The 27,828-nt window shown below is 60.1% G+C and overlaps 1 protein-coding gene across 1 annotated transcript in view; it reads right to left on the bottom strand.

Annotated features, from left to right (window-relative positions):
* Positions 1-1,190: 1,190 nt before the first annotated feature.
* Positions 1,191-27,828, bottom strand: part of UNC13A (unc-13 homolog A) — a 36,797-nt gene continuing 10,159 nt past the window's right edge. Inside the window, exons 10-45 of the mRNA XM_058821327.1 lie at positions 27,225-27,570; positions 26,914-27,074; positions 25,189-25,282; positions 24,188-24,234; positions 23,057-23,135; positions 21,814-21,819; positions 21,498-21,569; positions 20,975-21,194; positions 20,205-20,432; positions 19,886-20,027; positions 19,370-19,539; positions 18,767-18,882; positions 18,500-18,663; positions 17,658-17,808; positions 15,403-15,471; positions 15,194-15,283; positions 14,850-14,984; positions 14,455-14,588; positions 13,928-14,013; positions 13,581-13,707; positions 13,406-13,502; positions 13,138-13,281; positions 12,004-12,087; positions 11,709-11,786; positions 11,349-11,437; positions 11,086-11,238; positions 10,806-10,929; positions 9,306-9,311; positions 7,597-7,635; positions 6,624-6,653; positions 5,468-5,524; positions 5,181-5,261; positions 4,934-5,081; positions 2,495-2,587; positions 2,260-2,419; positions 1,191-1,991 (exon numbers count right to left, since the gene is read on the bottom strand). Coding sequence (XP_058677310.1) covers positions 1,703-1,991; positions 2,260-2,419; positions 2,495-2,587; positions 4,934-5,081; positions 5,181-5,261; positions 5,468-5,524; positions 6,624-6,653; positions 7,597-7,635; positions 9,306-9,311; positions 10,806-10,929; positions 11,086-11,238; positions 11,349-11,437; positions 11,709-11,786; positions 12,004-12,087; positions 13,138-13,281; positions 13,406-13,502; positions 13,581-13,707; positions 13,928-14,013; positions 14,455-14,588; positions 14,850-14,984; positions 15,194-15,283; positions 15,403-15,471; positions 17,658-17,808; positions 18,500-18,663; positions 18,767-18,882; positions 19,370-19,539; positions 19,886-20,027; positions 20,205-20,432; positions 20,975-21,194; positions 21,498-21,569; positions 21,814-21,819; positions 23,057-23,135; positions 24,188-24,234; positions 25,189-25,282; positions 26,914-27,074; positions 27,225-27,570 — 4,309 coding nt within the window. The 3' untranslated portion in view covers positions 1,191-1,702. The remainder of the gene's footprint in view (positions 1,992-2,259; positions 2,420-2,494; positions 2,588-4,933; positions 5,082-5,180; positions 5,262-5,467; positions 5,525-6,623; positions 6,654-7,596; positions 7,636-9,305; positions 9,312-10,805; positions 10,930-11,085; positions 11,239-11,348; positions 11,438-11,708; positions 11,787-12,003; positions 12,088-13,137; positions 13,282-13,405; positions 13,503-13,580; positions 13,708-13,927; positions 14,014-14,454; positions 14,589-14,849; positions 14,985-15,193; positions 15,284-15,402; positions 15,472-17,657; positions 17,809-18,499; positions 18,664-18,766; positions 18,883-19,369; positions 19,540-19,885; positions 20,028-20,204; positions 20,433-20,974; positions 21,195-21,497; positions 21,570-21,813; positions 21,820-23,056; positions 23,136-24,187; positions 24,235-25,188; positions 25,283-26,913; positions 27,075-27,224; positions 27,571-27,828) is intronic.

Below are 27,828 nucleotides of genomic sequence, written 5' to 3'. Positions count from 1 at the left end.
GGGACTGGAAAAGGGTTAAAGGGAGATTTGGGGTTACTGGTTGATACAAGGAGAGGGTTTGGGGGGACTGGGATAAACTGGGATGGGGTTTGGGGACACTGGGAGGAGCTGGGAGGGGATTGGGAGGGACTGGGATGGGAGCTGGTTACCCTTGGAGCTGGTTAACCTTGAGGCTGGATATCCCTGGTTTTCCCTTTAAAGGTGGAAGTTCTGGATGAGGTGGGCATGTCCCCAGGTGCCCATCCCCTCCCAACTCCCCACACGAGCCACAGTGAAGGGTGTGCTTTTTAATGTCAGTTATAATAAAATATTTTTACAGAGCCCAAAAATTTCAAAATAGTGCAAAACATCTCACTGTCATGCATCCATGGGAGCCGCCGCGGGGGCGGGACAGACACACAGGCATCGGTGACACTGTGCTACAGGAGCAGGATTGGTCAGTTCCATCACATGCCGAACAGGACGCTCGGGGAGGGGGCTCAGGGCACCACGGAGGGGCGGCGGGGCCGAGCCCCGGCCCGGCCGTGCAGGAGCAGCCGCTGGAGAAGGGTGTAAACATTGAACAGAAACGAGAGAGCAACGTGAAACCCTCTGGTCCCGGCAAACCCTCGAGGCAAAGGAGCATCTGGGGTACCCTGTTTTGGGATGGGCTGGGAGAGCTGTACTGATTTGTGGGGTCGTGAGGCTTCTGTGTGCCCCAGAATGGGGGTGGCCACCCCAACACCGCACCCCAGGCCTCCCAGGCACTCGCACGAGACATGCACACCACAGCACACGGAAATGGTGCTCACTGGGGAACTGGGGCACAGAACTGCTGCTCACTGGGGCACTGGAGGGGGTTCTCCGGGCTGGGCTGGGCTGGGGAGGGTTTGCTTGTGCCAAGGAGATCCCGTGGGCTGCGCTGCTCAGGGGCGCTGCTCCCCATGGCCAGAGCAAAGAGGAACAGTCCCTGTGCCCGGGCCCCTCAGCCCCTGCCTCCCCCAGCCCTGGCACCTTGTGGGGGGCACTGGGGGAGCCCAGGGTGGCAGCAAGGCAGGGAAGACAGGAAATGGGCCGGGGGCTGCTCCCTGCTGCTCCCGACCCTGTGATGCTGCTGCCAGCCAGGGAGGGGACCCTGTGCAGGGCCTGTGGGGGCTGCACCCACCAAGCCAACAGCCCCAATAGCCCTTCCAGGGGCAGGACACAGCCTGTCCAGCTGCCCTGTATGTACAGGTATTTACATATGTACAAGATGTGCTCAGGGCTGGCAGCTGCCCTGCCCTCAGGACACACCAGGGACAGGGATGGGGACAAGGGGCCACCACGCTGTGCCAGCCACTCACCAACACCCACATATGGCACAAGACACACACACACACCCCACAGCCCTTTCCTTGTGTCACTCGGTGAGGGCTGGGGCTGGGTGGGACAGTGGCGGTTCAGAGATGGGTTCCTCCATCTCGGGCAGGCTGGGGAAGGGCAGGCTGCTCCCCCGAGCCAGGCTGGGCTCCAGCCCCTCCCTGCAGCCCCCACAGCAGCACCTTCCCGCAGGTGTGCTCGCTGTCAGCCAGCCGTGCTGGCCGGGGAGGAGGGGACGCTCTGTCCCTGCAGCCACAGCTCCCCCTCCCTGTGCCACCTCTGTGGCTCCTCCTATGGCTTATACACGGCTGGGGATCCTGTCAGGGGCCGGCAGCGGGGGCGAGGGCTGGGGGAACAAAGGACTTTAACTGCTGCCCTCCTCGGCCGAGCGCGTGTCCGACTTGAGCTTGACGAACTCCTTGGCCACCTCGTCGTTGTTGCGCTGCGAGAGGATGCGCAGCACGGTGAGCCCCGTGTCGTCCATGTGGATGCGGCGGCCCAGGGGCAGCCAGCAGGCGCAGCCGGGGCGCTGCAGGATGTCCCGCAGCTGCAGCACGGCGATGCCCACGGTGCGGTCCTCCCGGGCGAAGCAGTAATCCTTCACACACACCTGCAGCTCGTAGCACTCGGGGCCCGTCTCTGTGCCCAGCGTGCTGAGGGGGGCAAGGCGCGGGCACTGTTGGCACGTGGGGTCACACTGCATCCCCCCAGCCCGTCTACACCCCCGACGGGCGTGGCTGCTGTCCCCACCCCCATCCTTACAAAAGCCTTTTCCTTTTACTCCTGCTCCCCTCTCCCTGCTTTTACCAATGAGAAATGCCTAAAACAGCCCATCAGGGATGAACAAACTCCCTGGCAGGCCCCAGGAGGTCCCCACTTCCCCAGCCTGTCCCCACATCCCCAGCCCGTGGTGCCACTCACAACTGGAAGCTCTCGTTGTACTTGGGGGCCCAGCTGTTGTTCTTGGATTTGGTGGCAAATTTCCTCTTCTTGTCACTGAGGTGGGGCCCGATGATGTTGACCTCGATGAAGGGCCGGAAGATGCCCGAGGTCTGCCACTTGAGGTCATTGGCAGCCACCACTGCAAGGAGGGGACAGGTGAGGCTCAGGAGGCACTGTCACTGCCAGAGCCCGGTACCTGGCCAGCAGGACCCACCTTTGACGGTGACTTTGTGCTCGCCACTGCTGGGGTGGGTCAGGAGCTCCACGTGGATGGACACCTCCCCAACGGGGTCATCCACGCCAGAGCCTGGGACAGACAGAGGGACAAGATGGAAGTGCTGTTTTCCCTGGCATGCCCTGCCCAACACTAACCCCTCCGAGGAAGCAGGTCACCCACTGTGGTGTGAAAGGGGTGGGCATTAGGGGTGTCCCAAAGGGCTGTGGGCACAGCAGTGTGGGTGCAGCAGCTGTGATGGGCATGGCAGGACACCCTCTGCCATCGCACCCCTGTGACCCCCCCTTGCTCAGGCAGGGCTGAGGGGCCTGTCCAGGATGGGGCACAGGACAGTGGCCCAGTACCCCGTGCTCAGGCCACAGAGGGGTGACAGTGCCATGGGCACAGCCCTGGGCAGGAGGGACCCAGCCAGGGCAGGCACAGCCCTACCAGTGCCTCAAGGCTGACCCACCCCTTGTACCCTTCCATCCCGGGGACCACACCAAGCCCAGGGGTCCCCGAGCCTGGGGACCAACAGGTGAGCCCACCCCACACCCCCCAGAGCTGTGCATGCACCCGTGGGTGAAGGACGGGGTGCAGGGCAGAGGGACAGGCTCTGTGGGTCTGATGGGAGATCCAGCAGGGCTCAGCGGGCAGCTCTGAGGGCGGGAAGAGCAGTGAAGGAGGACATGTCCCCATGTCACTGAGGGTGCCAGGCTGGCAGTGGCACATCCCCCTCCATCCCATGGCACATCCCCTCCCTCCCATGGCACACTCTCCTCCATCCCATGGCACATCCCCTCCATCCCATGGCACATCCCCTCCCTCCCATGGCACACTCCCCTCCATCCCCGGCCCCGCCCCGCATGCAGAGCCGGGATGGAGGCGATGGCGCTGGGGAGGGGCTGGGCATGGGAGGCCAAGCGGGGGAGCAGCCCCGGCCCCAGCAGGGTGTGATGGAGGCCAAGCAGGGCCCCAGGGCAGGCAGAGCGCGCCAGAGCAGGGCTGGTAATGGTTCTTAGGGCAGCAGGGTGGGCACGAAGGGCACGGGACATGGCGCGGCCACGTGTCCCAGGGGAGGTCAGGGTGGGTGCAGCAGTGCTGGGGACAATGTGGGGTGCCCAGAGCGGGCGGGCAGACACCCCCATTCCCACGGGGACAGCCCCCGACCCGCTCTGGGGTGGTCAGTGAGCACAGCTCCTGCACAGTCCCCCAAAGCAGCCCTGGCAGGGGCCGTTTGCCCGTTCTGGGTTCCCCAGGCCAGCCCAGCCCGGGGTGGGACTGGCACTAGCCCAGGCCGGCGGCAGGCGGTGCAGGGGCGGGCGGAGCACACGTACCCTTCTCAGGATAAACCTCTTCACTAAGGGTAAACCTAATCCCTTTCCCACCATGAACTAGTGGGAAGGAGAGAGAAAGAGACAGAGACACGGCACAGAGTACACAAAGAGAGGAGGAAGGAGATGGAGGAGGAAGGAGATGACAACGAAGAGAAAAGGGAGGAGATACAAAAGAAGGGAGGAGAGAAGAGATGAAGGAGAGGAGATGAGGAAGAGAGGAGGAAGGAGATGATGACATGTGTGGGGAACAGGAACAGTGAGGGAAGGGGGGAAACAAAGAGAAAGAGAGATCAGATCTCGCAGACAGACTGACGGCCAAGCACCCGGACAACACTGCAGCAACACAGGAGTGCCAGGCACCCCCAGCTCCCAGTGTGGGCTCCTGGGGACAGGCTACACCCAGGGGTGCTGGCACCCACCACACCCAACCCCACGCCCCCAACATGGCTGGCACAGGAGGCACAGACAGGACAGACGTCCCTTGAAGGAGACTCACGGACAGCAAACGCACGTCCCACTCCCCAGGACGAAGACAAGCCTGCCTGGGGCACCCTAGGGTGGCCTGCGACCACCACTGAGCAGCCAAGGGACAGAATAAAGGGCAGCATTTAGAGCTGAGGGCTGATCCTGCCCTGGAAGGTGCCCAGCACCCTGCACTGCACCCCAGCACACCTGAGCCCAGATCAGGGCCTTGGGCACCCAGCAGGCCCAGGACAGGCCCTGGCACAGCATCCAGACCCCATGGACCCTGTGACTGCTCAGTGCTGGCTGCCTGGGGCCACCCAGAGGGGACAAACACTGTGACACCTGGCCAGAGGGTGACCTTCCCCCCACCCACAAGCCCCATTTCCATGCCAGTCCAGCAATGCCTGGCACTGGGGACCCACTGCTCTTGCTCCTGGGGGACTGGGGAGTGCCAGGCTGCTGCTGCTGGGCACCACAGCCCCTCTTCACCTGCAAGGCACGGGAGGAAAAAGCCCCTTTCTTCCCCACCCTCTCTTCCCCACCATGAGCCTGGCTGGGAGCCCCAGCCCACTGGGACAGACCCAAGGTGGGTGCTGGCCACGGGGCAGCCTGGGGGGACGAGGGCAGCGTGTCCTACCCTGTGATGACTGGGTCTGCACGAAGGTTTTGATGAGCAGGTCTGTGGCCTGGGTGTAGAGGGACAGGGCGTAGCGCAGCGACTGCAGGTCAGGGCTCTTCTCCAGGAACGTTTTCTTCAGCCCCACGCCGCCAGCATGGAAGTATTGCTGGAGAGGGAGAGGGCCCAGGATGCTCAGCAGTTCTGTGAGGGTCCCCCTCAGGGTCAGAGCCCCATGGGCACCCCAAATGCCCCAGAGTGCCCTCACCTTGATGGTGTCCAGTGCCAGCTCCACCACAGCACACTGCTTCGGGGTCAGGCTCTTGGCTTCCTCACGCACCATGTGGTCCTGGGGGACACAGACCCTGCTCTCAGCACAGCACCAGGACCCCGCTGCCCCAGCCCAGCCAGCAAAGGGGCAGTGCTGGGGTCCTGGCAGCAGTGGCACTGGCACTCATCCTGGAACAGAGCAACCCAGCACCCCCAGCCCTCACCTTCAGCTCAGACACCCCCAACCCAGCCCTCACCTTCAGCTCAGTGACCCCCAGCCCTCACCTTCAGCTTGGAAAGCTGCCCCAGCTCCTTGGCCGCGTTGAAAATCATCTGTGTGCCCTGCAGAGAGCAAAGAAACAGGGACAGCCCCGGTGAGCAGCCCGGCTGAGGGTGGCATGGCCAGGCTGGGCACATCATGCCAGAAGCTTCCTGCAGATCCAGGGGTTCCTCCAGGCTCCAGGGGACAGCAGCCAGGAAGGTGACAGAGGTACCAGGCTGGCAGCCCCAGGTTCTCAGCACAGCTGTGGGGCTGCAGGCTTGGGGACTCCAGGGCAGGACACCACCCTGGTGCCACCCTTGGCTCTGCTCAGCACAAGCAGCTCGGCCCAGGAGTCCCATCCTGCTCCTGTGCCCCAAGCACCTGCTCCTGCCCCCAGCAGGGCCTGGCACAGCAGGGACCACTCGGGCACGGTGGGAGCAGAGCGCGACAGCGAGGGACAGCGGGCACGGGGGGACGTGGCCACGACCCCACAGCCACCAAACAGCCCCTGGCCACACAGAGCCCTGCCCAGCCCAGCAGCCCCAGGGAGGCTCCCAGCCCCTTCCCCCAGGGGGGAGACCCTGTGCCTGTCCTGTGCCCTCACCATGGCAGGGGCCGTGGGGCCATTCCGTGGCCCTGGATGGGCAGATCCTGCTCACTGCCCTGGGCTGGCACCTCTCACTGGGCTGAGCACAAGCTCTCTTCCTCAGCTCATCCAGTGTGCAAATGCAATGGATAAACTGGGGCCCAGAGACCCTCACCACCTTCCCTCTCCCAGCACCAGTAGGTCCAGTCCCTCCCAACACAGGAGCCTCAGCACCTCTCCCATTAACCAGTACCTTCTACAGGGCTCTGCCCTCTCCATGCCCACATTTGGTATGCCCCCATTAACCCCTACAGGGCTCTGCCCTCTCCATGCCCACATTTGGTATGCCCTCATTGACCCCTTGTGCCCACCCCTCTGCCCATCCAGTTCTGTCCCATTAATTCCACCCTCACTGTTCCCATCTCCCCCAGTCCGTGGACAGGCTGGGAGCAGGGGACACTGCTGTCCCCAAAACAGAGCACGACAGGACACTGTACTGAGCTGGGAGCCCCCAACCCAGAGCACAAGGGACAAGGCGGGGAGGGAAGGGGACAGAGCAGTGCAAGTGGGGAGCAGAAGAGCCATGTCCTTACTTCAGTGTGACTGGGCAGCTTCACCCTGCTCTGGAAGAGAACAGCAAGGGACAGTTACTGGTGGCCCCAGCAGCACTGAGCCACGGCTCCAGGCCCCCCCATCCCCTGGCCAGGAGGGCTCTGGCCCTGTGCTCTCCTCTGGCTCTCCCAGCTCTCTGCTGGTGCCACTGGATGGGCACCAGGTCACAGCTGCAGAGGCTCAGCCCCTGCCCGTGCTGGTGGAGCTGAGGTGAGTGTGCCAGGTCTCTTCTGAGGTTTGCTCCTCACCCCATTTGGGGCTGGGGGACCAGAGGGAATCAGCTCCCCCAGCACACCCAGCAAACTGGGCAGGAGCCAGTGTCCCCCAGAGAGGAGGGGGAGCTGCAGGCATTGTCCAGATGGATGCTGGCATGGCTCTTGCAAGAACCAGGGTCTGGGGAGCAGGCTGGGCTCACTGCTGGGCCCACACCCTGTGGTGAGGAGCCCCAGGCAGGGCAAGAGCCCATGTGCTGGAAAAGGCCCTTGGAGCAGGGCTGGGGCTCAGCAAGGAAGGGGGAGCAGGCTCAGAGATCCGGGGGATCCCAAAGGCCCAGCATGGGGGGTCCCCTCTTCCTGAGGCCCCCACAGTGGGGTGGGGGTGTGGGGAGTGTCTCCCATGCACGGGGTCTCAGTCCTTGCTGTCCCACCAGGCAGCTGAGGGCTGTGGGGCAGTGCTGTGGGGCAGCGCTCCCCATGGGGATGGGTGACACCCCACACCTGTCCCATGAGGACTGAACACCACAGAGCCCCCACTCCCTGCCCCAGGGACACACAGAGCTGGGGCTGTCCCCAGCACACAGCACAGCACACCTCACCACAACACCACGCAGGCAACAGCACATCCAGACAGCACGACAGAGGAAGCACGGACAAGGCTGGACCTGCAGAGCAGGCGGGTGTGAGACCACGGGCGTGGCCCCGGGGTGTGACACACACGGAGCCCACAGCTATTTACCTTCTCTGTCCCCTTGCCATGTTTTCTCAAGAGCGTGCCCTGTAGAAGCAATGTCAGAGGTTGAGTGCGGGGTGGGGGGACAGCGTGGGACAGGACACAGGGGCACAGGTGGCAGAGACATCAGGAGCTCCTGAAGGACAGCCAGTGGGGACTGGTCCCCACCAGGATACTCAGTGAGGGCCTGGAGCCATCAGGGTGCTGGATCCCCACTGGAAAGCAGATGCTGCACTGCTGGAGAACTTGTCCTCACCCTGGGACACTGCTGGGATGCAGGGATGCTGAATCTATCAGGATGTTCCTTGCTGGGATACAGAGATGCTGAATCCGTGAGGGATGATCCTTGCTGGAACACAGGATCCAGCTGTGTGTGGGCAGGCTCTGGTGCCCCCACACATCCTGCTCCAGCTCTGCCAGGTGCTCCCAGCACTGGGGAGGGAGCAGGCAATAGCTGGGATTTGGCTTTGGCACGCAGAGCTCTGGTTTGTGCAGGGCTGGGCCCAGTTTCAGCCCCACACTGGCCCAGGCAGGAGGAACTGTGTGAAATGAGCCACAGTGCCACTGGGGGGGATGAACTCAGCTCTCAGCACGGATTGTTGGGGTCAGGAGAGGGGAGCACAGAGTCAGCTGGCTGGGAAGCCTCAGAAGGAACAAGCAGCACAGGTACAGCCAGAGAGGGCTGCCAGGAGGGGTTCTGGGCCTGGCACAGGGTGATGGGTGAACAAGAGAGCTGACACTGCTCTGTCCCCCAGAGCCTCAGCAAAGCTGGGACATGGGGCTCCCACGAGGTCCCCATGAGATCTGAGGGGACACTCAGCCCCAGGCTGCCCCCAAGGCTTCCCCAAATGCTGCTGTGGGACACAAAAGGTGTTGGGGGACAGCAGAGAAGTGTTTGTCCCTGCAGGGATTGGCACCAGCACTCAGCAGCCGGCTCCCACTGCTGTTCCTGCACAGGTGCCTGGGTCACAACAGGGGTGGGGACAGGACTGGGGGGGTAAATTGCCCTTCCCTTGCCCCCAGGGGCATAACCCCACAGCCACAGACTGGTCAGAAGAGGACAGAAGGAAACTGCTCAGTCAAAGCCATGCAAGGACCCAGCAGCGATGCCGAGAAGGGAACCAGCAGTCCGGGTTCCCAGGGTCACACCCCGACCAGGAGGAGCCTCACGAGTCGTGCCAGCAGCCTGCCCAACACCGAGCACGGGGCCAGGGACCGCCCGTCCCCAGAAACTCCTCCTCCTCCTCCTCCTCCTGGCTGGGAAAACCTCCGCCCTCACCCCCAGCACAGCCAGACCCAGCCAGGGCCTCGCGGGGAAACTGAGGCACGAGGGGAAGGACGGGCAGCCCTGATTGAGGCTGGTGCCTCCCGCGGTATTGCTGCCCTCAGCACGGAGCCCGGGTCTGGCACTCCCCATGACATGGCACTGATGGCACTGCCACCGCCGTCCCCTCCCACGCCATCACTGCCCCTGTCCCTCCCCACATCCCGACACCGCCAACCTGCCCGAGGCCTCTCCACCCACCCCATCCCCGAGGGGCTGGCATGTGCCAGCCAGTGCCAGGGCCAGGCAGGGGCAGGGACCAGGAGCCGGACCAGGAGCCGAAGGAGGGCGTGGGCAGGGCACGGGCAGCCACACAAGACAAGAACCGGCGAGGCCAGGACCGACACAGAGCGGACAGACAGACAGACAGACAGGGAGCTGCCGTACTTACAATCATCTGCCATTGAGAGGCGAGAGGAGCAATTGGAGAGAACAACCGTGACGTGAGTGCCGGCCCCCGCCTCCTCATCCTCCCCAGCGCCAGCCCTGCTGCCCCCCACCCCGGCAGGGCCACAGCGCTGAGTGTCACTGAGTGTCACTGAGTGTCACTGAGTGTCACTGAGTGTCCCTGCCCGGCCACTGCACCCCAGCCTCACCTGCCCAGCCCCTCCTGACTCTGGGGGGGAGCTTTGCCCCAGGGGGGCTCAGTTCCAGGGTCCCCAGTCAACACTTGGCCCCCAAACCACCAACCTGTCCTGCCACCCTGTGGGCTGGCACCAGGGACACTGGGCAGGATGTCCCCTGCCCGAGGAACCAGTCCCAGCACGGCTTTCTCCAGGGACTGTGTGCCCTCAGGAAAATCACCCACCACAGCCACATGTCCCTGCTGCCCCCTCCTCTGCCCTGGCACAGACCCCACTGTCTGCACAGCCTGGCTGCAAAGAGACTGGGATGGGGACAGGGATGGGGACTGGGATTGGGATGGGGACTGGGACTGGGACAGGGACTGGGATGGACACTGGGATGGGGACTGGGACTCAGTGGCACCAGCATCCCTATGAGATTTGGCCACCTTTGGCCAAGGAGCCCAGTCAGAAGTGACATGGGGCTGAGCTGAGCCAGGCTCAGGGCGGTGACACGGTGACAGTGAGGTGGCACCACTGAGGGCTGACATCTCACCACTGTGCTGTCCCTCACAGACACAGCACAGGAGCTCCACAGTCCCAGGAAGGTGACATAAAGGCTGACAGCTCCAGGAACTCCAAAGAACAGCCTGAGCCCAGCTTTGTAACAGTGACAAAAGCCACCAAAGAGTGACAGGTGTGTGGCTGGTTGAGAGCCCTCAGTGTCATCCTTTCCTGCCTGACTTCAAAGGAACCACCTCAGGAAGCTTCAGGTGCAGGGGGGCAGGCAAACAGCAATGTGATATGGAGCCTCAGAGAGGAACCATTCCCTGGGTTTGCTGTGCTTTCCCAAACCCCCCAGGAGCAAGGGACAGCTCAGCCCTGCTGGGGAATATGTCCCCCCATCCTCAGGAAACCCCCAGCCCCTCAGCAAGGCAAACAGGCAGAGTCTCCCCACACTCCAGGAGCCCCTGGATTCACCTCCTGGCACAGGAAGCACACCCACAGCCAGTGTGGATCAGTGTGGTGTGGGATGCTGTCCCAGCTCTGAGGGAAGGATGGATAAGAAAGGGCCAGTGTCCCCTCTTGATGCCACAAGGGAGGTGGCAGGAAGGTCCTTTGCCAAAGCCAACCAAGAAGGTTCTGGAGCAAGGATGACCTCTCTCTCTTCCATCCCTTCCCTGGCCAGGAGCTGGACACAGGTTTGGGGACATCAGAGAAGTCCCCACCCTCTCACATGCCACGAGGGCACCTGGCCAGCCATGTCCCACACTGCCCCAGTCAGTCACCTGTGTCCCAGGCCCCTGGTCCCTCTGCCCATCACTCACCGTCTGGTCTGTGAGAGGGGGCAGCACGATGGTCTTCTCCATGGTGTTCATCACCAGCTTCCAGAGCTCCTTCAGCACCCGCTTCAGCACCGTCTTCTCGCAGATCTTGGCAAAGAGCGTCAGGCTGCGGAGGAGATGCCACGTGTCACCCTCCCGTGTCACCCTCCTGTGTCACCCTCCCGTGTCACCCTCCTGTGTCACCCTGACTCTGCAGGTCCCCCACACTGCCTGGCGAGGCCAGGAGGGGCAGGGTGGGGGTCCCAGCTGCCCCCACACTCACTTGCTGTCCAGCAGGTCCATGATGGGCTGCAGGACATTGTCGGCGTCCTGCGCCACGCTGCTGCAGGTGCTGGCGGGGACGTTGCCGGTGCCCTTCACCTGGCTCAGGATGTCACCCATCTGCTTCACACACTCCTCGATGTGGGGCTGGAAACTGGGCACCACAACACACAGGCAGCTCAGCATAGCCCCCCAGAGCCCCTGGACACAGCTTCTGGACCCCCAGAGCTCTGCTCTGCCCACTGCCCCCTCACCCAGCTGTACCTGGTGGCAAACACTCGGCTCAGATCATCCAGGACGTTGTTAAGCTTCACCTGCAGCTCCTTGAGGATATCACTGGCTTCTGTGTCCAGCTGCAGGAGGAACAGGTTGTTGAAGCTGACAGAGCTCCTGAACCAGCCCTCAAGGAAGTTTCTGCACCCCAAATGCATCCCTGGGCAGGGTGAAGCCCAGTCTGATATGGTGGGAGAGCAGGGTGCCATGGGGTGGAACAGTGTGACCCCACACAGGAGTGAGGAAGGGTCTGCTCCCAGCACTGGGGAACTGGGCAAGGGGCTACCTCAGCAGGGAAGGGAATGATCCAACCCCCACAGGGCTCCCTCCAGGAACCCCCCCCATACTCACATCCTTCCCACCCATGGCTTCAAACATCTTCTCAAGCTGGACACGGAGCTGCTGGATGTTGTTCATCAGGATGCAGGGCTGGAGGGGTGGGATGGAGAGGGGGGTCAGCACCAATAAATATGGCTGGGACAGCTGCCCACAGCCCCAGAACCCTCCCATCTTGCACTGGGGGACATGAGGACAGGGATGGCACAGAAGCCACCCTGGCAGCGTGTCAGGAACTGCCATCAGGAAGGGACTGACCCACCCTGGGGTTGAGGTGACATGTGGGGACAGAAAAAGGGAGATACATCACCACTTTCTCCTTCTCCTTGGAGCAGTAGGAGGCAAAATCCTTGGATATGATCTCAGCGTACTGAAGCAGCACATTGCTGATAGTCTGCAGCCAAACAGGGCACCAAGGAAGACACCCAGACAGCAAAGGGTAAGGAGGGAGAGAAAGAAACCATGAATCCAACAGCAGTGAAACAACCTCCTATCTGGACATATACAGGGAGTCCCAGACCCTCTGGCCTCATGGATCACAGAATCATGGAATCATTAAGGTTGGAAAAGCCATATAAATTCAAGTCCAGCCATCACCTCAGCACCACCACCATGTTCACCACTAAACCATATCCTCAAGTGCCACATCCATATGTTTTTTAAACACTTCAGTGCTGCCCTGGGCAGCCTGTGCCAGGGCTGGACAAACCTTTCAGTGAGAAATTTTACCAACATCCAACCCAAATTTCCCCTGGCACAACTTGTGGCCATTTCCTCTCTTCCTGTCCCTGTTCCCTGGGAGCAGAGCCTGACCCCTGCCAGCTGCCCCCTCCTGTCAGGAGTTGTGCAGAGCCACAAGGTCCTTCCTGAGCCTCCCCAGCACCCTCAGCCTTTTCTGGTGCTCCAGATCCATCCCCAGCTCTGTTCCCTTCTCTGGACACACTCCAGCCCTTCAATGTCCTTCTTGTCATGAGGCACCCCAAACTGACCCCAGGATTTGAGGTGGGGGCTCAGCAGTGCCCAGCACAGGGAGGCAGTCACTGCTCTGGTCCTGCTGGGCACACCACTGCTAGGACAGCCCAGGTGCCATTGGCCTCCTTGCCCACCTGGGCACACCTGGCTCATGTTCATGCACCAGGAGCCACATGGGCACAGCCACTGGAAGCCAGATCCAGCACAACTGGTCTCCATGGGCTGCTGCAGCACAGCTGCAAGGGCAACAGCCACCAAGCCTGCATGTAACTCTTTCCTATATTGCAGAAAGCCAGTTTTAATTAATCTGTATTAATTAAGCAAATAACTTATCAATTATCTCATAATTAATTAACTAATATACTGTGCTAGCAGAGCTGGGAGTGTTCCAGGGTGTGCTGGTAGCATATTGCACAGGGAGCCCAGGAGCCCCAGGCAGGACTGGCACTGGGGTGCCAGGAGTGGTGCCCACCTTGGCAAACCGTCTCATGTAGTGCCCCACAATCTGGGGGTCAGGGCACTCCAGCTTCTTGATGATCTCAAAGCTCTGGTTGAGCTGGGAGAAAACGTCCACCACAGAGCAGGAGAAGAGCGCGTGCTCCGAGGTCTGCTGGAACTGTAGGAGTGAGACAAGGTGTCAGCAGGGTGTCAGGGGGACATTTTGGCCCCAGTCAGGACATCCTGGGCATCAAGGGACAAGCCCCTCTCCTGTGAGGCTGCTCCCCTAGCCCTGCTCATACCCCATCCTTCTTGTCCCGCTCCAGGGCTCCGTGCAGGAAATCCCGTGACACCTCTTCATTCTCATCCAGCCACTGGATGACAAAGGGCTCAAACCAGCTGCAAGAGAGAGCCAGCCGTGGTGAGGGCAGCAGCCCTGGTGGTGGCAGTGCCCTCCCGGCCCAGGGCTGCACTCACGCGGGGTACTCGGGCACGCGGCTCTTGAAGGAGGGCAGCTCGGTGACGTACTCGTTGTACAGCCACTTCACCTTGAAGTGCAGGTTCATGTAGTCTGCGCTCTTGCACAGGCGGTGCTTCTCGTGCTCTGCACGGGGAAAGGGCCTGGGGCTCACTCTGAGTCCCAAATCTGGGCTGTGCCCTGCCCAGGGGCAGCTCCAGGGTAAAAAGGTGAGGAGGGGGGTAAGCTGTGCATGGTGTTGGTGAGGAGAGGAAATGGGTTTGCCCAGGGAACAGGGGAGGTGGGAGCTGAGGGCAGCTCCTGCCTGGTTCTCCTCTCCCTGGTCAGGGTGGCAGGTGGGACTCACCCTCCATGGCATACTTCATGTCCTGAGCAAAGAGGTTCCACATCACCTCAGCGCTGATCTTCCCCACGTTCAGTTCCTGGGGGAACCTGGGGTGAGGGGACAGTGTGGACCACAGAATTGTTTAGGGTGCAAAAGACCTCCAAGGCCATCGAGTCCAACCTGTGAATGATCCCCCCCTTGCCACCCAGCCCAGAGCACTGAGTGCCAGATCCAGGCCTTCCTTGGACACCTCCAGGGGTAGGGACTCCAAAGCTCCCTGGGCAGCCCCAGCCAATGCCTGACCAACCCTTCCATGAATTCTTCCTGATGTTCAACCTGAACCTCCCCAGCACAGCTCAAGGCCATGAACACAGAGTGAATGGGCCCTCCATGTGGACAGATATCCCTCACACACCTCCCAGCAGCCTCAGCTTTCCCATCTGTAGAATGGATGTTATAACCACTTCCAAAGGCCTCAAGATCCTTTGGCCTCCATGTGGGTACCCTCTGTGGGCACAGCACTGTCCCCTTTCCCAGCCCCTACTCACTGGTTCAGGCAGGGTGTGTAGGAGTTCTTGTCTTCCTCAATAATGGAGACAATCAGGGTGATGAGCTTTGACCAGAAATCCAGGTTTTTGATGCTGGGGCCCTGCTCCTCGGGGGGCACCTCGCCTTTCTTAGTCTGGAGGGGCAGGGACACAGTGGAAAATTTGGTCACCCCAGTGCAGGGCTCAACTTTGTGTTGGGGTTAACAAGGGAGCAGGAGGGAATACCCTGGAGGCCCCATGCAACCCCCTCTTGTCTGTCCTGTCACCCCACAGCTCAAACTCCTGGGGATGATTCTGCACAGGACTGAGCACTCTGGAGAGGGAGCAGGAGCATGAATAAAGGAGAAGGGCACAGGAAGGGGAGGTCAGTGCCCAGCACCCCCCTGCCCACACACCGGGTCTGTCTGGTACTCGCGGCTGTAGAGCTCGTGGCAGTTGTTGAAGATGTACTCGTAGGTGGAGTTGAGACAGGCCTTCACACAGTCCTTCACCACCTGGCTGGCTCGTGGGGGGCTCTGCAGCTCCTGGACCTGGTGTGCAGAGTGGGCATGGTGTTTGGAGCACCCCCAGACCTCACCCAGGAGCACCACAGGCCAGAGCCACCCCAACCCACAGAGAACCAGGCCAGCACAACCCCAACCCCCAGAGAACCAGGCCAGCACAACCCCAACCCCCAGAGAACCAGGGCCAAAGGGAGTCAGATCCCTGAGGGACAGGGAGAGCAGGGCCCCAGCTGTACCTTCATGCGAAAGAAGGTGATGCTGGTCAGCAAATCCACTGTGGACTTCAGGTCCTGCAGCCGTTCGGGGCTGCTGGCAGGGAAGTTGTTCTGGAAGGGAAAGAGGGGAGTTGCCCTCCAAATTCACAAGGGAGGGTGAGGGAGCAGCCACCTGGTGCTTCAGCCACCTGGTGCCACCTGGGGATACTGAGGCAGGGCAGGCACCTTACCCGGTACATGGAGAGGTCGATGCGCAGGGAGTTGTGCAGCTGATCCAGGAGCTTGACAAAGCGATCTTTCTGTGGAGAGACACCCAGGGGCAGCTGAGCAGGGGAAAGGGACAGGGAGTGACCCCCCACCCTCTGCTCTCAGCTCAGCCCTCACTCATACCTTCCCTCCTTTCTCCTTTCTCCTTTCTCCTTTCCTTTCCTTTCCTTTCCTTTCCTTTCCTTTCCTTTCCTTTCCTTTCCTTTCCTTTCCTTTCCTTTCCTTTCCTTTCCTTTCCTTTCCTTTCCTTTCCTTTCCTTTCCTTTCCTTTCCTTTCCTTTCCTTTCCTTTCCTTTCCTTTCCTTTCCTTTCCTTTCCTTTCCTTTCCTTTCCTTTCCTTTCCTTCCTGCCTTCCTTCCCTGCCTTCTTGCCTTCTTTCTGAGCCCTCAAAGGGCAGGACATGCCTGCAGAGAAGAGCATCTCCTTGCTGGTGGCTGGGGCTCACTCAAAGGCCTCAGCAGCTCCTGGGGCACATGTGGCCATGCCAGGTGAGGTTCAGGATGGAGAGGTGACACCACGTGTCCCCTGTCATTGCTATGAGGCTGACAGGCTGCTCTGTCTGCCCACTGGAACATCTCTGAGCCTGGGCTCAGGACAAGAGTTGGGAGAGGGGGCTTTGCAAGAGCTCAGGAAAAAAAGAGGTACAGTGGTTGTCCATCTTGAGGATGGCCCCAGGAGCTGGACATTTCCATGACTCCTCACTCACCCCACTGGGCTGCATCAAGGGACATGGGCAGGGAACACCCCGTGTGGGGGGGTCTGCAGTGGAGCTGAGGGGCTGTAGTTCAGCTCAGCCCAGTTCTCACCCAGGGAGCACAGGGCAGAAGGATGCAAATTCCATCTTGGGTTGTGGATTGAATCAGGGGTCACAGCTGATGGTAAAGCAACTCATGATAGAGTCCCAGACTGGTTTGGGTTGGAAGGGACCTTAAGGACCACCTTGTCCCATTCCCTGCCATGGGCAAGGACACCTTCCACTATCCCAGGTCGCTCCATGCCCTGTCCAATCTAGTCTTGAACACTTCCAGGGATGAGACAGCCACTGAGCTGCTCTCAGGTCAACCTCAGTCCTCACTCCCTCACAGGGAAGAATTTCTTCCCATTATTGGCCCCAAAACATTGTTGGGGAGCATTTCCCTTTGCATTCCTGTGGGTGGAGAGGCTCTGGACAGCCATGTGTGCCTGCCATGAGAGCCCTGGGCTCCCACTCAGCACTGGCTGTACGGGCCAGGGCTGACCCGCAGGGCTCTGCAGAGTCCTGGATGGGAGCACAGGGGTGGGAAGGGCAGCGATTCCATGGCTCGGCCATGGCCACAGCCTGTGCTGGCACCGCAAACCTCCGGCGCTGGCGGGGTTGGCCCAGCCGGGCCCTGGGGCGTCCCCACACCCAGGAGCGGCTGCAGCACTCTAACACTGGACACGACATGGCCAGGCACTTTAGCACCCAACCTTAGGCTCTCTAAAAAAGAGAAAGATATAAGTTTTTAAAATCCTCCATGTTAGAGAAAAGGCTGGTTTTGGTTTCCTCCTGCTGCATGATCCGAGGCACAGCTCACTCCCCCTGCAGAACGGCGAGGGGAGCCAAAGCTGCGTGATGTGGAGCTGTGCTCAGCCCTGGCTGTGTCCCTGGCTATACCCAGCACCTTGCTGTACCTGGGGCTGGGCACTGACCCTGGCAGCCCCATGCACACCCAGAGCGACCATTTCCTGCTTCTGGGATGGCACTGGGGGAGCCCAGGTGAGGGCTCAGCCCCTCCTCGCCCACGTCCCCGAGGGGCACCCAGCCCTGCCACAAACTCGCCCCCTTGGCACCCAGTGGTGCTGGCACAACTGGCTGAGTTTGCAGAGGGCTGGGGACCCTCAAAGCACACGAGGCTGTGCAAGATCCCCCAGGAAGTGCAGGGGTGGGTCATGGCCATATGCTTCTGATTTTGCCACCAAGGTGCCCCCTCCTCCTGGCACGCTGCCACCCAATTTGCTCAGGCTCCCATAATAAATAAGGGAGCAGATTTAGCCCTTCTCCTGGGAAGGTGGTGGCTATTTTCCTTCCTGAAGTACAGGAGCAGGATGACTTTTGGGGCAAGCAGGGGCTGACCCCACTGCTGCCTGGCTGCAGTTTGGAGTGGGGTGTTTTGCACAGCTCGTTTTGCTTCCTGAACCCCCCACCCCCTCCCAGAAAAAGGAGAGAAAAAGAGCGCTTACTTACCATGGGACTTACACCGAAATTGGAGGCTGCGAATCGGTCGGAGGCGTTGGCATTGCTGGAGGACGTGGTGTGAGCGTAGTAGGCGTTGATGTTGGCCAGCAGGGTGCTCATCACCGCCGGCACCCCGGGGCACATGTACTTGGAGGAGAGGCAGGCAAAATGCCTATGGAGAGAGGTGGTCATGGGAGGGGATGCAGGGTTTGTGATGCATAAGTCATTGAATCCCAGAGCATCCCAAATTGGAAGGGACCCTCAGGGATCATTATGCAGCCCCTGTCCCTGCACAGCCACCCCAACACCCCCACCCTGAGCAGCCCTGGGAGCTCCTGCAGCTCTGGCAGCCTTGGCACCATTCCCTGGGCAGTGCCCAGCAGCCTCGGGGGGCAGAACCTTGCCCTGAGCTCCATGCCAAGGCCTGGCACAGCTGCAGCCCTTGCTGGGCACCTGTCCCTGTGCCAGAGCAGAGCTCAGCCCCTGCCCCTGTGCCTGCCCTGGGGAGGAGCTGCAGCCCCCGAGGAGCCTCCCCTCAGTCTCCTGGGCTGCAGCTGAACGAGCCAAGTGCCCTCAGCTGCTCCTCAGCCCCTTCCCCAGCTCCATGTCCCTCCTTTGGGCACTCTCCAACAGCTTTGGGTCCTTCTGATCTCGTAGTGACCAAACTGGACACAGGACTTGAGATGAGGCTGTGCCAGAGTGCGTTGGGAAGGGGAAGGATGGGTGCACAGGCTTGGGGCCAGTCTGCACCCATGGCAGGGATGTGAGTGCCAATGGCAGCAGAAGAGGAAGATGGGAACAGTAACCCTGCACCTGAGGGATGTGTGCAGCCCCTCTGAACCAGATGGGGGCACAGGACTCACGTCATGGCCTGGTAGATGGACTCCACCCCATAGCGCATGGCAAACTCATCCACGATCTCCTGTGCTGTCTCATCAAAGTAAACCTTCCACGCATCGTCCCCCTTGGCGTCGGGGATCTTCACCACGCCGTTGTTTTGCAAATCCGTCACAAAGTGAAACAGGTTCTGGAGGTACAAATGCATCCTGTCAGCTCCCCAGGGCAGGTGGTGGCAGGGTGGTACTGCTGGGGAGGGGGCTGTGCCCCCTGTGCCTGTCTGGGTTGCTCACCTCATGCAGGCAGGTGTACTGGACATGGTAGGGAGCAACCTTCTCCTCACCCTTGATCTCCACGCTGATGTGCAGCCGGATGGCTCCTGACACTGCAGACTTGTCTGTGCGCTTGTCTGTGGGTGCAGGGAGAGGGAAGGGTGTGAGGCTTCCCTGGGGCAACCCTGCTCACTGCCAGCCCCAAAGAAGGGCACAGTGCTGTGGCATAGGGCTAGGGCTGAGGGGACACCCAGCAGGGTGTGCAGCCAGACTGGGGTAGTGATTTGGCCACATTCCCAGCTGCTAGAGACATGGCCTTTCTGTGCCTCAGTTTCCCTTCTGCAGGAGGCTGGTGTTCTAGAACTTCCTGGGTAGTACAGGGTTCTGAAAATGACTCTGGGAGAACACTTTATCCTGATGGCTTTTGATATTAAATGTTTCTAAGCGCAAACCCTGCTGCAATAACCTTCAGCCTATGGTTGGCAGCACTTCCCCCTTGGAGCACAGCGCCAGGGTCCCAGGCTGAGCAGGATGTGGCACCCCTGATCCCAGTGCCAGGGTCCCAGGCTGAGCAGGACGTGGCACCCCTGAGCCCAGGCCAGGGCCCCAGGCTGTGCTGCTCACCAAGGTTGTACCAGACGTCCATCTCCCCGCTCAGGGTCCGGACCTCGATGATGGTCTGGCCCAGGAAGTCGTCAGATTCCCTCTTGAAGCGCTGCTTGACGCGGGACTTGATGTCATCATCCTCGTCCCACACACGGACCTTGATGCGGTCAGAGGAGTTGTGGCACTCACTGGAGAGGTGACAAAGGCCCCAGCATGAGCAGTGAAACCTTTCCAGCCACTCCCCATCACTGCTTCCCTAAACAAAAGGGACTAGCACAAAGCAGGAACTGGGGAAGAGAGCAGATGTGGGGGCACCAATCCCCTCCCAGCAGCTCTGTGCCACACCCAGGCAGCCCCTGGAGTCACACCCTCATGGCACAAAACAGAACCCCAAGGGACCCCAGCACCTCAGTGGGGGCAGGATGAGGCCCAGCTGGCTCCCCCCACCCTACTGGGACAAGGCAAGAGCCAGCACAGCCTGGCACAACCACGAGTGGCCAGAGAGGGGAATGGGGAGATCGGGAGTGAACTTACAAATGGAAATTCTCCTCCCAGACTGGGTTGAGGTTGCCGTAGATAGTTTTAGTCCTTTTTTTGGTCTTTCCAACCTGGACAGTGACATAGGGGTCACTGGAACCTGTCTTATCCTTTGCTTGCAGGCCCTGGGCACACACCACTGCAGCACAGCACAGCATGGCAGAGAGAACAGACAGAGAGAAGTCAGTGCCACAGCCACATGAAATTCCCCAAAACAGGCACCTGTGTCCCCCCCAAGGGCTGAAGCTGCCTGGCAGAATGAGGGGTTGGGCAGTGGGGACATTCCCATGGTCCCCAAGGCTAACCAGCTGCCTACCTGTGATGCTGATCTTGGCTGACCATTTGGAGGTGCCATCCAGGACACTCTGCTTGACTGCCTTCATCTGCTGTGTGTGCGTGGTCTTGTTGACCCCAAACACCTCCTGGATCAGCTCAAATATCTCTGGTTTGTTGCGCTCCCGGATCTTCATGCGGTCCTTGAGCACCATGATGATGTTCTGGGTCCGGTCCTCTGCCCCATGCTTGGAGCTCTTCTCTGCTGCTCCTGGGAGAGGACAGGCATGGGTGAGATGGGATGGGGGGCTAGTGGTGCCCAGGAGAGAGACAAGAGATCTCACAGGTTGGCATGGTGGGCTTGGGGACAGGGACAGGAGGAAATGGCCTCAAGTTGCACCAGGGAAGGTTTATGTTGGGTATCAGGGGAAACTTCTTCCTCAAAAGTGCTGTCCAGCCCTGGGCCAGGCTGCCCAGGAAGTGGTGGAGTCACCCCTGGAAGTGTGCAAAAAACATGTGGCTGTGGCACTTGAGGACACTGTCTAGTGGTGACCACAGGGTGCTGAGCTGATGGTTGCACCTGATAATCTTAAAGGTCCTTTCCAGCTTTAACAATTCCACAATTCTACAATTCCATGCATGAATTAATCAAAACTGGAGGGTTCTACCCCCTGCCCAGGATGGGTCTGCTCTGCCCACCACTCCTCCCATGCCCAGGTCAGGAGTGGAGCTCTCTGGGTTGCTCCCTCCTCCCTCTGCAAGGTGAGAAGGGACAAGGGAGAAGGGACAAGGCAGTGGGCCCCAGGTCCTTACTCTGCAGGCAGTCGGCGTTGAGCAGGTCCTGGCACTTCTCGTGGCACTTGACGCCGCACTCGGCGCAGCGCATGCCCTGGCGGGCAATGCCCCACAGCAGCCCCTCACACTCGTAGCAGTACGTGGGCGTGGTGGCCGTCCACACCTCGAAGTTGTGGGGCGTTGTGCAGGAGATGGGGTACACTAAGGCTTGCAGGGTCTTCTTGTAAACATGGTTTTTCTGTGCAGGGACAGGGGAGAGAGGGGGAGAAACACTGAAGCAGGGCAGAGGATGCACTTGGGGACATTGATTTCATGCTGGTGGTGCTGGGCTGACAGTCAGACTTGATGATCCTTTGGTCCTTTCCAACCCTAATGATCCCATGATTCTATCCCCGGGTGCTGCCATGAGCAGCCCAGATGCTCAAGAATCACCAGAGGATGCTGGTGGGGCACAGACTCTGCACCTCCACTGCTGGCCTGGGCCCCCATGCTCAGTTTCCCCCTCCCCACCATCCCCAGCCCAGCCCACCCCAGCACTTACCAGCTCCTCATTGTTCAAGGTGCTCGAGGCCAGCGCGGATGTGATTCCCGCTTTCCTGGACTGGACCAGGGACTGTGGGAAAGAAAGAGAGTTCCCAGATCCAGCAGACCATGAGAGCTCCCTCCTACACCCCAAACCCAGATAGGGAAGGGTCCTGGCTGCATGGGGGGCAGTGGGGACAGCCCAGCACCCATTGCTGTGCAGTGGGACTGGAACCAGGGCAGCAGCCTGTGACATTCCCAGTTCAGCTCCAGTGGGGCAGAGCCTTTCCCCACGTGTCTGAGACCCATGGGGAGATGGGGTGGGGGGCACTTACCATGGCCTGTGGGCAGCCAGGGCCAGCGAGGGGGGAACAAGAAGCCATTAGTGCAAACCCTTCCCAGGAGAGCCCCTTCCCTGCCAGAACCAGTGGGAGTTGGGGGAACTACCCCTCATCCAGCACTGAGCAGTCCGTGGTGGGGGGCACTGTGTCCCCAAACCACAGCACTGGCTGCAGCCTGCAAATCCCAGCAGGGAAAGGCAGCAGAACCCCCAAACCCCACACACTGCCCACACCACCACCCCCACCCCCAAAACACCAACACAGCACAGTGCAGAAGCATCAGCAGCTGCCCAAGAGGGCTGGGGTGGGGCACCAAGTTGGGCACAGCAAGGGGATGGGGGAATGTGGGGACACAGGTTGGGAACAGGAGGGTGGCACCCCAGGGAGGGCACACAGTGGAGATGACAAGGTGTAAAGAGAGAGGAAGGAGGGGAAGGGCACCTAATTCTTGGGGACAGGGTGTCTTTGTTTCCAAAATTGCTGTCTCTTGTCATCAGGAGTGGGAGGGGACCAGCAGAGTGACTCTGGGCAATAGAGCCCAGGGACTGGAGGGGACCCCATCATGGGGGGCCCACACATCGGGGGTCTCCAGCCCCATACATGGGACAGTGGGGACAGGAGCACAGGGTGTGGGCAGCTTGGAAAAGCCATTGCCAGCCCTCCCCTGGTACAGGGGTCTGTCTGTCTGTCCAGCACCAGTGTGGCCCAAGCTGCAGGGACAGCCTGGCACAGCAGCTGGGACACAAAGGGACCAGGGATACAGCACCAGTAAAAAATGGGAAACCAGATTTAGCCCTGGGAAACCTTAGGCTGATGCTTGGGGTAGGGACCAGAGCTCCGTTAAAGAGAAGCACCCTCGGGTAGGGAGAGCCCAGCTCCCCACTGCAGGGAGGGCCAGGAGCCCCCCGGGCAGTGCGGGACGCCCCCTTTGGCAGGGCTGGGGGCAGGGGCTGGCGGCAGCCCCAGGGCGCTGTCTCTTTAACCCCTCGCACCGCGCTCACCAGATCGCTGACTAGAGGGAGAGATTTGCGTCCAGGCTTAATGTCGGGCATGCTGTTAATGCAGCGCAGAAACCTTACAGCCGCCCCCCTGCCGCAGGGAAGGCCCAGCCAGGCCACAGGAAAGAAAACAGAGAACACAAGCCATGTTAGAGGCAGCTGGGGAGCGGGGCGCAGTCCGGCGGGGCAGCAGGAGCAAAGCTGGCAGCTGTGGGGGCGTGCCTTGGGAGGAACCTCACCAAATCGCTAACTAGGGGGATGGGTTTTCGCTTGCGAATGTCCGGCATGCTGTCTATAATGATCAGCCCGCCACCAGGCCTGCAAGAGAGAGGAAAGTCAGCGGGCAAAGGGAAACTGAGGCACGAAGGGGCCCCCTGCTGTTGCCCCACGGTCACTCAGCACTTGAGAGAACCACGGTTTGGGCTGGAAGGGACCTTGAAGCCCATCTCGTTCCATGCCCTGCTGAGGGCAGGGACACCTTCCACTAGATCAGGTTGCCTTGGATGCTTCCAGGGATGGGGCAGCCACAGCTGCTCTGAACAATCTGTGCCAGGGCTTCACCACCCTCACAGGAAAGGATTTCTTCTCAATATCTAGGACTTGGTGAATATGACTGCAAAGCAACCCCTGTGTGGCCAGGGACCCACCCATGGGATCCCCAAACCCACCACCACCCCAGCCAGGGTAAGGATCACTGAACTAAAAACTAAGGGGAAAGGGATTTTGTTAAAAAACTGTGATTTTTCCCCACATGGAGCTTAACCATGAAGTGAAAGCCAGGAGAAAAACTGCCCATTTGGCTTAGTCAGCTTTGGCTTTGCAGTGTGAGGCTGGAGAGCTGGGGTTCTCTCTGGGACCCCAAAGGGGAGCACTGAGAAGGTGAGCCTCAGGTTTTGCTGCAAGGGAACCCAAGGCAGGAATGGAACTTCACAGCCCTGCTGGAAAGAAATCTCTGGGGTGATGTGAGAGTTCTCAGGCAACCTACCAGGTTCTGCCCAGGTCCATGGCAGGGTGTCTGCGAGGGCAAGACAGGACTGACACCTCCAGCCCGTCCAGGTGAGAGGCTCTGCATTCCCCATGACACCACTCCATGGGGGAAGCAGGAGTTGCCACCCCTCCTCATCCCCATCTCCACTCACCTCCTCGCTCTCCCCCTCAGCAGCAGCTCTTGGGGTCACAGAGCAATGTCCTGTCTGCTGGCTGCTCCAAAAGCACTGACCAGCCCCAAAATCCAGCTCCAAAAGACTGGCCTCCCTGAATGCCCACAGCCTGGCAACCCTTCCCCACACAAGCTCATTAATCACATCCTAATGAGAAGGGGGGCTGAGATCCCAGGGGGCAGAGTGTACCCAGCTTCCCCTTGTACTCACCCTCCTTTGAACCACAGGGATTTTTCTCCATCACCTTCCCCACGGGCCTGGAAAACAAGGGACAGAGTCAGGGCACAGCAAGAACCACCAGCATGGGGACAGCCCCCCCAGGGCAGTGAATGCTCACAGAATGAGCAGGGTGGGCAGAGAAAGGTGTGCTCCAAAACCAAGGGGGCTCTTCCCAGCACTGGGAATAAATCTCTTCAGGAGGCTGAGCTGGGTGAACAGGTGGGGTGGGCTTCAGCAAAGGGGATGAGGTTGGCAAAGCAGGGGGCATGGCTACACTGTGTGAAAATTCAGGGCTTGGGGGAGTGAAGAAACAACACAAAAGCTCAGCAGGTCCTCAGGACCCACAGCAGCTGGAAAGGAGAGCAGGGAAAAGCCAGAGCACATGGAAGAGGGTGTGTGTGCAGGGATCATCCAGCAGTGCCAGCTACCCCTGCAGGCAGGGGATTATTTTGGAGGAGAAGGGCAGAGAGAGACCCTTACCCCTCCTTCATGGGCAATCCCTGAGCACACACACACACACACACACACACACACAGGGAAGGCACACACCGGGCTGGGAGGTTCCAGGTGCACATGCTTACCTGCAGGCAGGCTACACCCCTTCCCTGCAGGGAGGGGAGACGCGGGTGCAAGGGCCATGGTGGTGGACAACTGAAAAGAGAAGCGGTGGGGAGAGGGACCAAGACCCCAGGGAGCGAATCCAGAGCCAAAACAAAAAGAAAAGATGGAGGATGGAGTCTAAAAACAAAACAAAATATTGTCAACTCAACAGAGGGGAGAGGGCCAGGGATGACGCACCAGCACACACATGCAGCACACACGGGGGATCCTCAGCACTCCCAGCCCCGCTGGGGCAGCCCACTTGGTGCCAATGGGGTTGTGGGCACCCCTGTTGGCACCACCGAGTCTGTGGATGTCCCTGGGAGCTGCCCAGGTGTGGAAAGGGGCTGTGCCCCCAGCCCTGAGCCACGGCACTGGCCAGGGGTCCTCACCTCCTGCAGCTGCATGCAGACCTTGTTGAAGGCTCTCAGCCAGTTGGCTTTGGCTCGTGCTTTGGGGTCCTGCACCTCCTCCTCTGCCGGCTCCCTGCAAGCACACACATCCCCTGTCACCTCCCAGCACAGCACCAGGCAGGGGGGAGCAGCCCCCACACCCCCAGCAGGTCTGAGGCTGCAACTGGGGGATCCTGATGTGCCTTGAGACAGTGTGGCCATGGCAAAACTGCCCCTTGGAACCAGGAAGGACTGAAAAGGCAGCAGGTCCCGCTGCAAAGGGCAGCCACAATCAGGGCAGAGCACTGGGGAGAAGCCAGAAGCTTCCCCACCCTCAGGACACCCTGCCCTGGGCACCCAGGTGACACAGAGGGGACAGCAGGTGACACCAGCATGTGAATTAAACATTCTTTGTCCCCATTGCCCCCACAATGTCCTCTGGCCACTTCCCCGGGTAAAGAGCACCCAACACCCCGTGGTTCCAAGCCCAGGGAAAAGTGTCTGCCTGGACATGCTGGGTGTTGTGGGGTATTTTCTCCTCTCCTACAAAATCAAGACAATGGAAGAAAAGCAAAGAAATGCTCCAAACATACCAGTGTCCTGGAGAGCCTGGTGTGATGCAACAGGGAGGGAGGAACCCAGAACTGCTCTGGGAAGAGGCCATGGGCACTCAGGAGATGAACCTGCTCAGACCTGGGGGCTCTGTCTGTGTTAATCTGGGATCCTCAGAGCAAACCTGGGATCCTCAGCTTTAACCTGTAGTTCCCAGCAGTAATCCACAGTCAGTGCTACTCTGGGGTCCCAAACACTAATTTGGGGTCATCAGTGCTAATTTGAGGCCCTCAGCACTAATCTGGGCATCCTAACACAATCTGGGGTTCTCAGCACAATCCATGGTCCCCAGCACTAATCCACAGTGCCCAAATCCTAGCACAGGACCCCTAAGCCCCCTGCCCTCCTGCAGTGGGTACTGCAGGAAAAACCTGGATATTTAGCCCTCGAGTTCCTGCTAGGTCTTGGGCCTAAATATCCAGGTTTTTTTAAAAACAGCTCATTACACATTGGTTTAAATTTGAGATTCTCCATTCCTGGTCTGTAATTTAAACTAAATAAAAGGCTGAAAAAGCCCATCACAGCAGTTCACCTCTGCACAGAGCAGTGACACTCACTGAAAATGGAAATGATCAATAATGATATTTCAATAATCTGTCCCCAAGACATGAATTATTCACATGCTGCACCAGGAACCTGACCACCAATTAATTCCCTTGTACAGCACAGGAGGCCATGGATGAGCTTCTACCAGGCCTAGGGAGAGGACTGACTTCTGTAAAGGAAATCTCCTCCTCTGACCAAGCTCCACCAGGGTGCCAAGAGCCTGTGCCAGAGGAGAGGAGTCACAGCCCAATATTCCATTCCCCCAGCCCCATGTCTGTCCCAGGTTATAAACCTGCACCCCCAGCAGGTTCCTGAACACCTTGGGCCATGCTCAGGACAGGGGGTGGCTGGGCCCAGGCAGTGTGCCCAGGGTGCTGGCTCTTGCCTGGTGGCACAAAGGGAGCTTCCCCCACCTCGGTGGCTCAGGCACCTGGAAAAGCTCCAGACACAGCAGAAAGTCCCTGCTCCTGTGCCAAGCACCAGCACCATCCCTGAGGCACCTCCAGAGCATCCTCAGTGCCTGCAGGCACAGTGCCATCCCAGGGACACCACAGCTTCCCCTCCTACCTCTCATCTGCTTTTGGGGGCTCAGTCTCCAGGGCTGCCTCTTGCAGGGGAACTTCCTCCTCTGCCCGCTGGGCCTGGAGGGCCTCAGGGGCTTCCTGGGGAGCAGAGGTGTCCTTCTCCTCCTTCCTCTCCTCTTTCCTCTCCTCCTTCCTCTCCTCCTTCCTCTCCTCCTTCCTTTCCTGCTGCTGAGGCTTCTGCTGTGGGACCAGCTGGGCTTGCTGCTGCTGCTGTTGCTGTTGCTGCTGCTGCTGCAGGACCTGTTGCTGCTGCTGCTGCTGCTGTGGCTGCTGTGGCAGGGGTTTCTGTGGTGGTGGGTACGTTTCATGCTCAGGGGGTTCATAGGTGTCCTGCTCCCGCAGCTCCTCCTCCTCCTCCTCTTCCAACTCCTCTTCCTTGGGGTAGCCTTCCTCAGTCTCACTGTAGTCCTCAATGAACTCTTCCTCCTCCTCCTCCAGGTAGAGATCATCATCATCCTCCTCCTCCCAGCGGGGGGAGTCCTTGCGGTAGCTGACGGAGCTGTGGCAGGAGTGGTAGGAGTCGCCGTCCCTCTCGTCCAGCTCCGAGTCCCGCAGGCTCTCGTTCTCGAAGTCCTCGCTCAGCTGGGAGCTGCCCTGGCTCAGCTCGGCCGACGAGGCGTAGCGGCTGCTGCCTGTGGGGCTGGGGGCCGAGGGGACACAAGGACAGGGCTCCCGTGGGTCCGTGGCACCCAGGCAGAGCCCCAGGCCCTGCCCCAGGGGCGGGAGGATGTGCAGCTCCCATGGGGAGCCGAAGGCACAGAACCAGGAGACTCCATGGGCTGAACCAGCCCCCCAGGAGGGGCACTCTGAGCTGCCTGCCCGTGCCTGGGCTGACAGTGGGGATGGGCTCACAGTGTCTGTCTCCTGGGCTCATCCCAGCCAGGGGTGCCAGATCCTG

This window comes from Ammospiza caudacuta, chromosome 28, assembly GCF_027887145.1.
Source record: "Ammospiza caudacuta isolate bAmmCau1 chromosome 28, bAmmCau1.pri, whole genome shotgun sequence".
Taxonomy (NCBI): domain Eukaryota; kingdom Metazoa; phylum Chordata; class Aves; order Passeriformes; family Passerellidae; genus Ammospiza; species Ammospiza caudacuta.
Note: the sequence above shows the minus strand (reverse complement) of the source record. Positions and strands in the feature narration are given on the sequence as shown.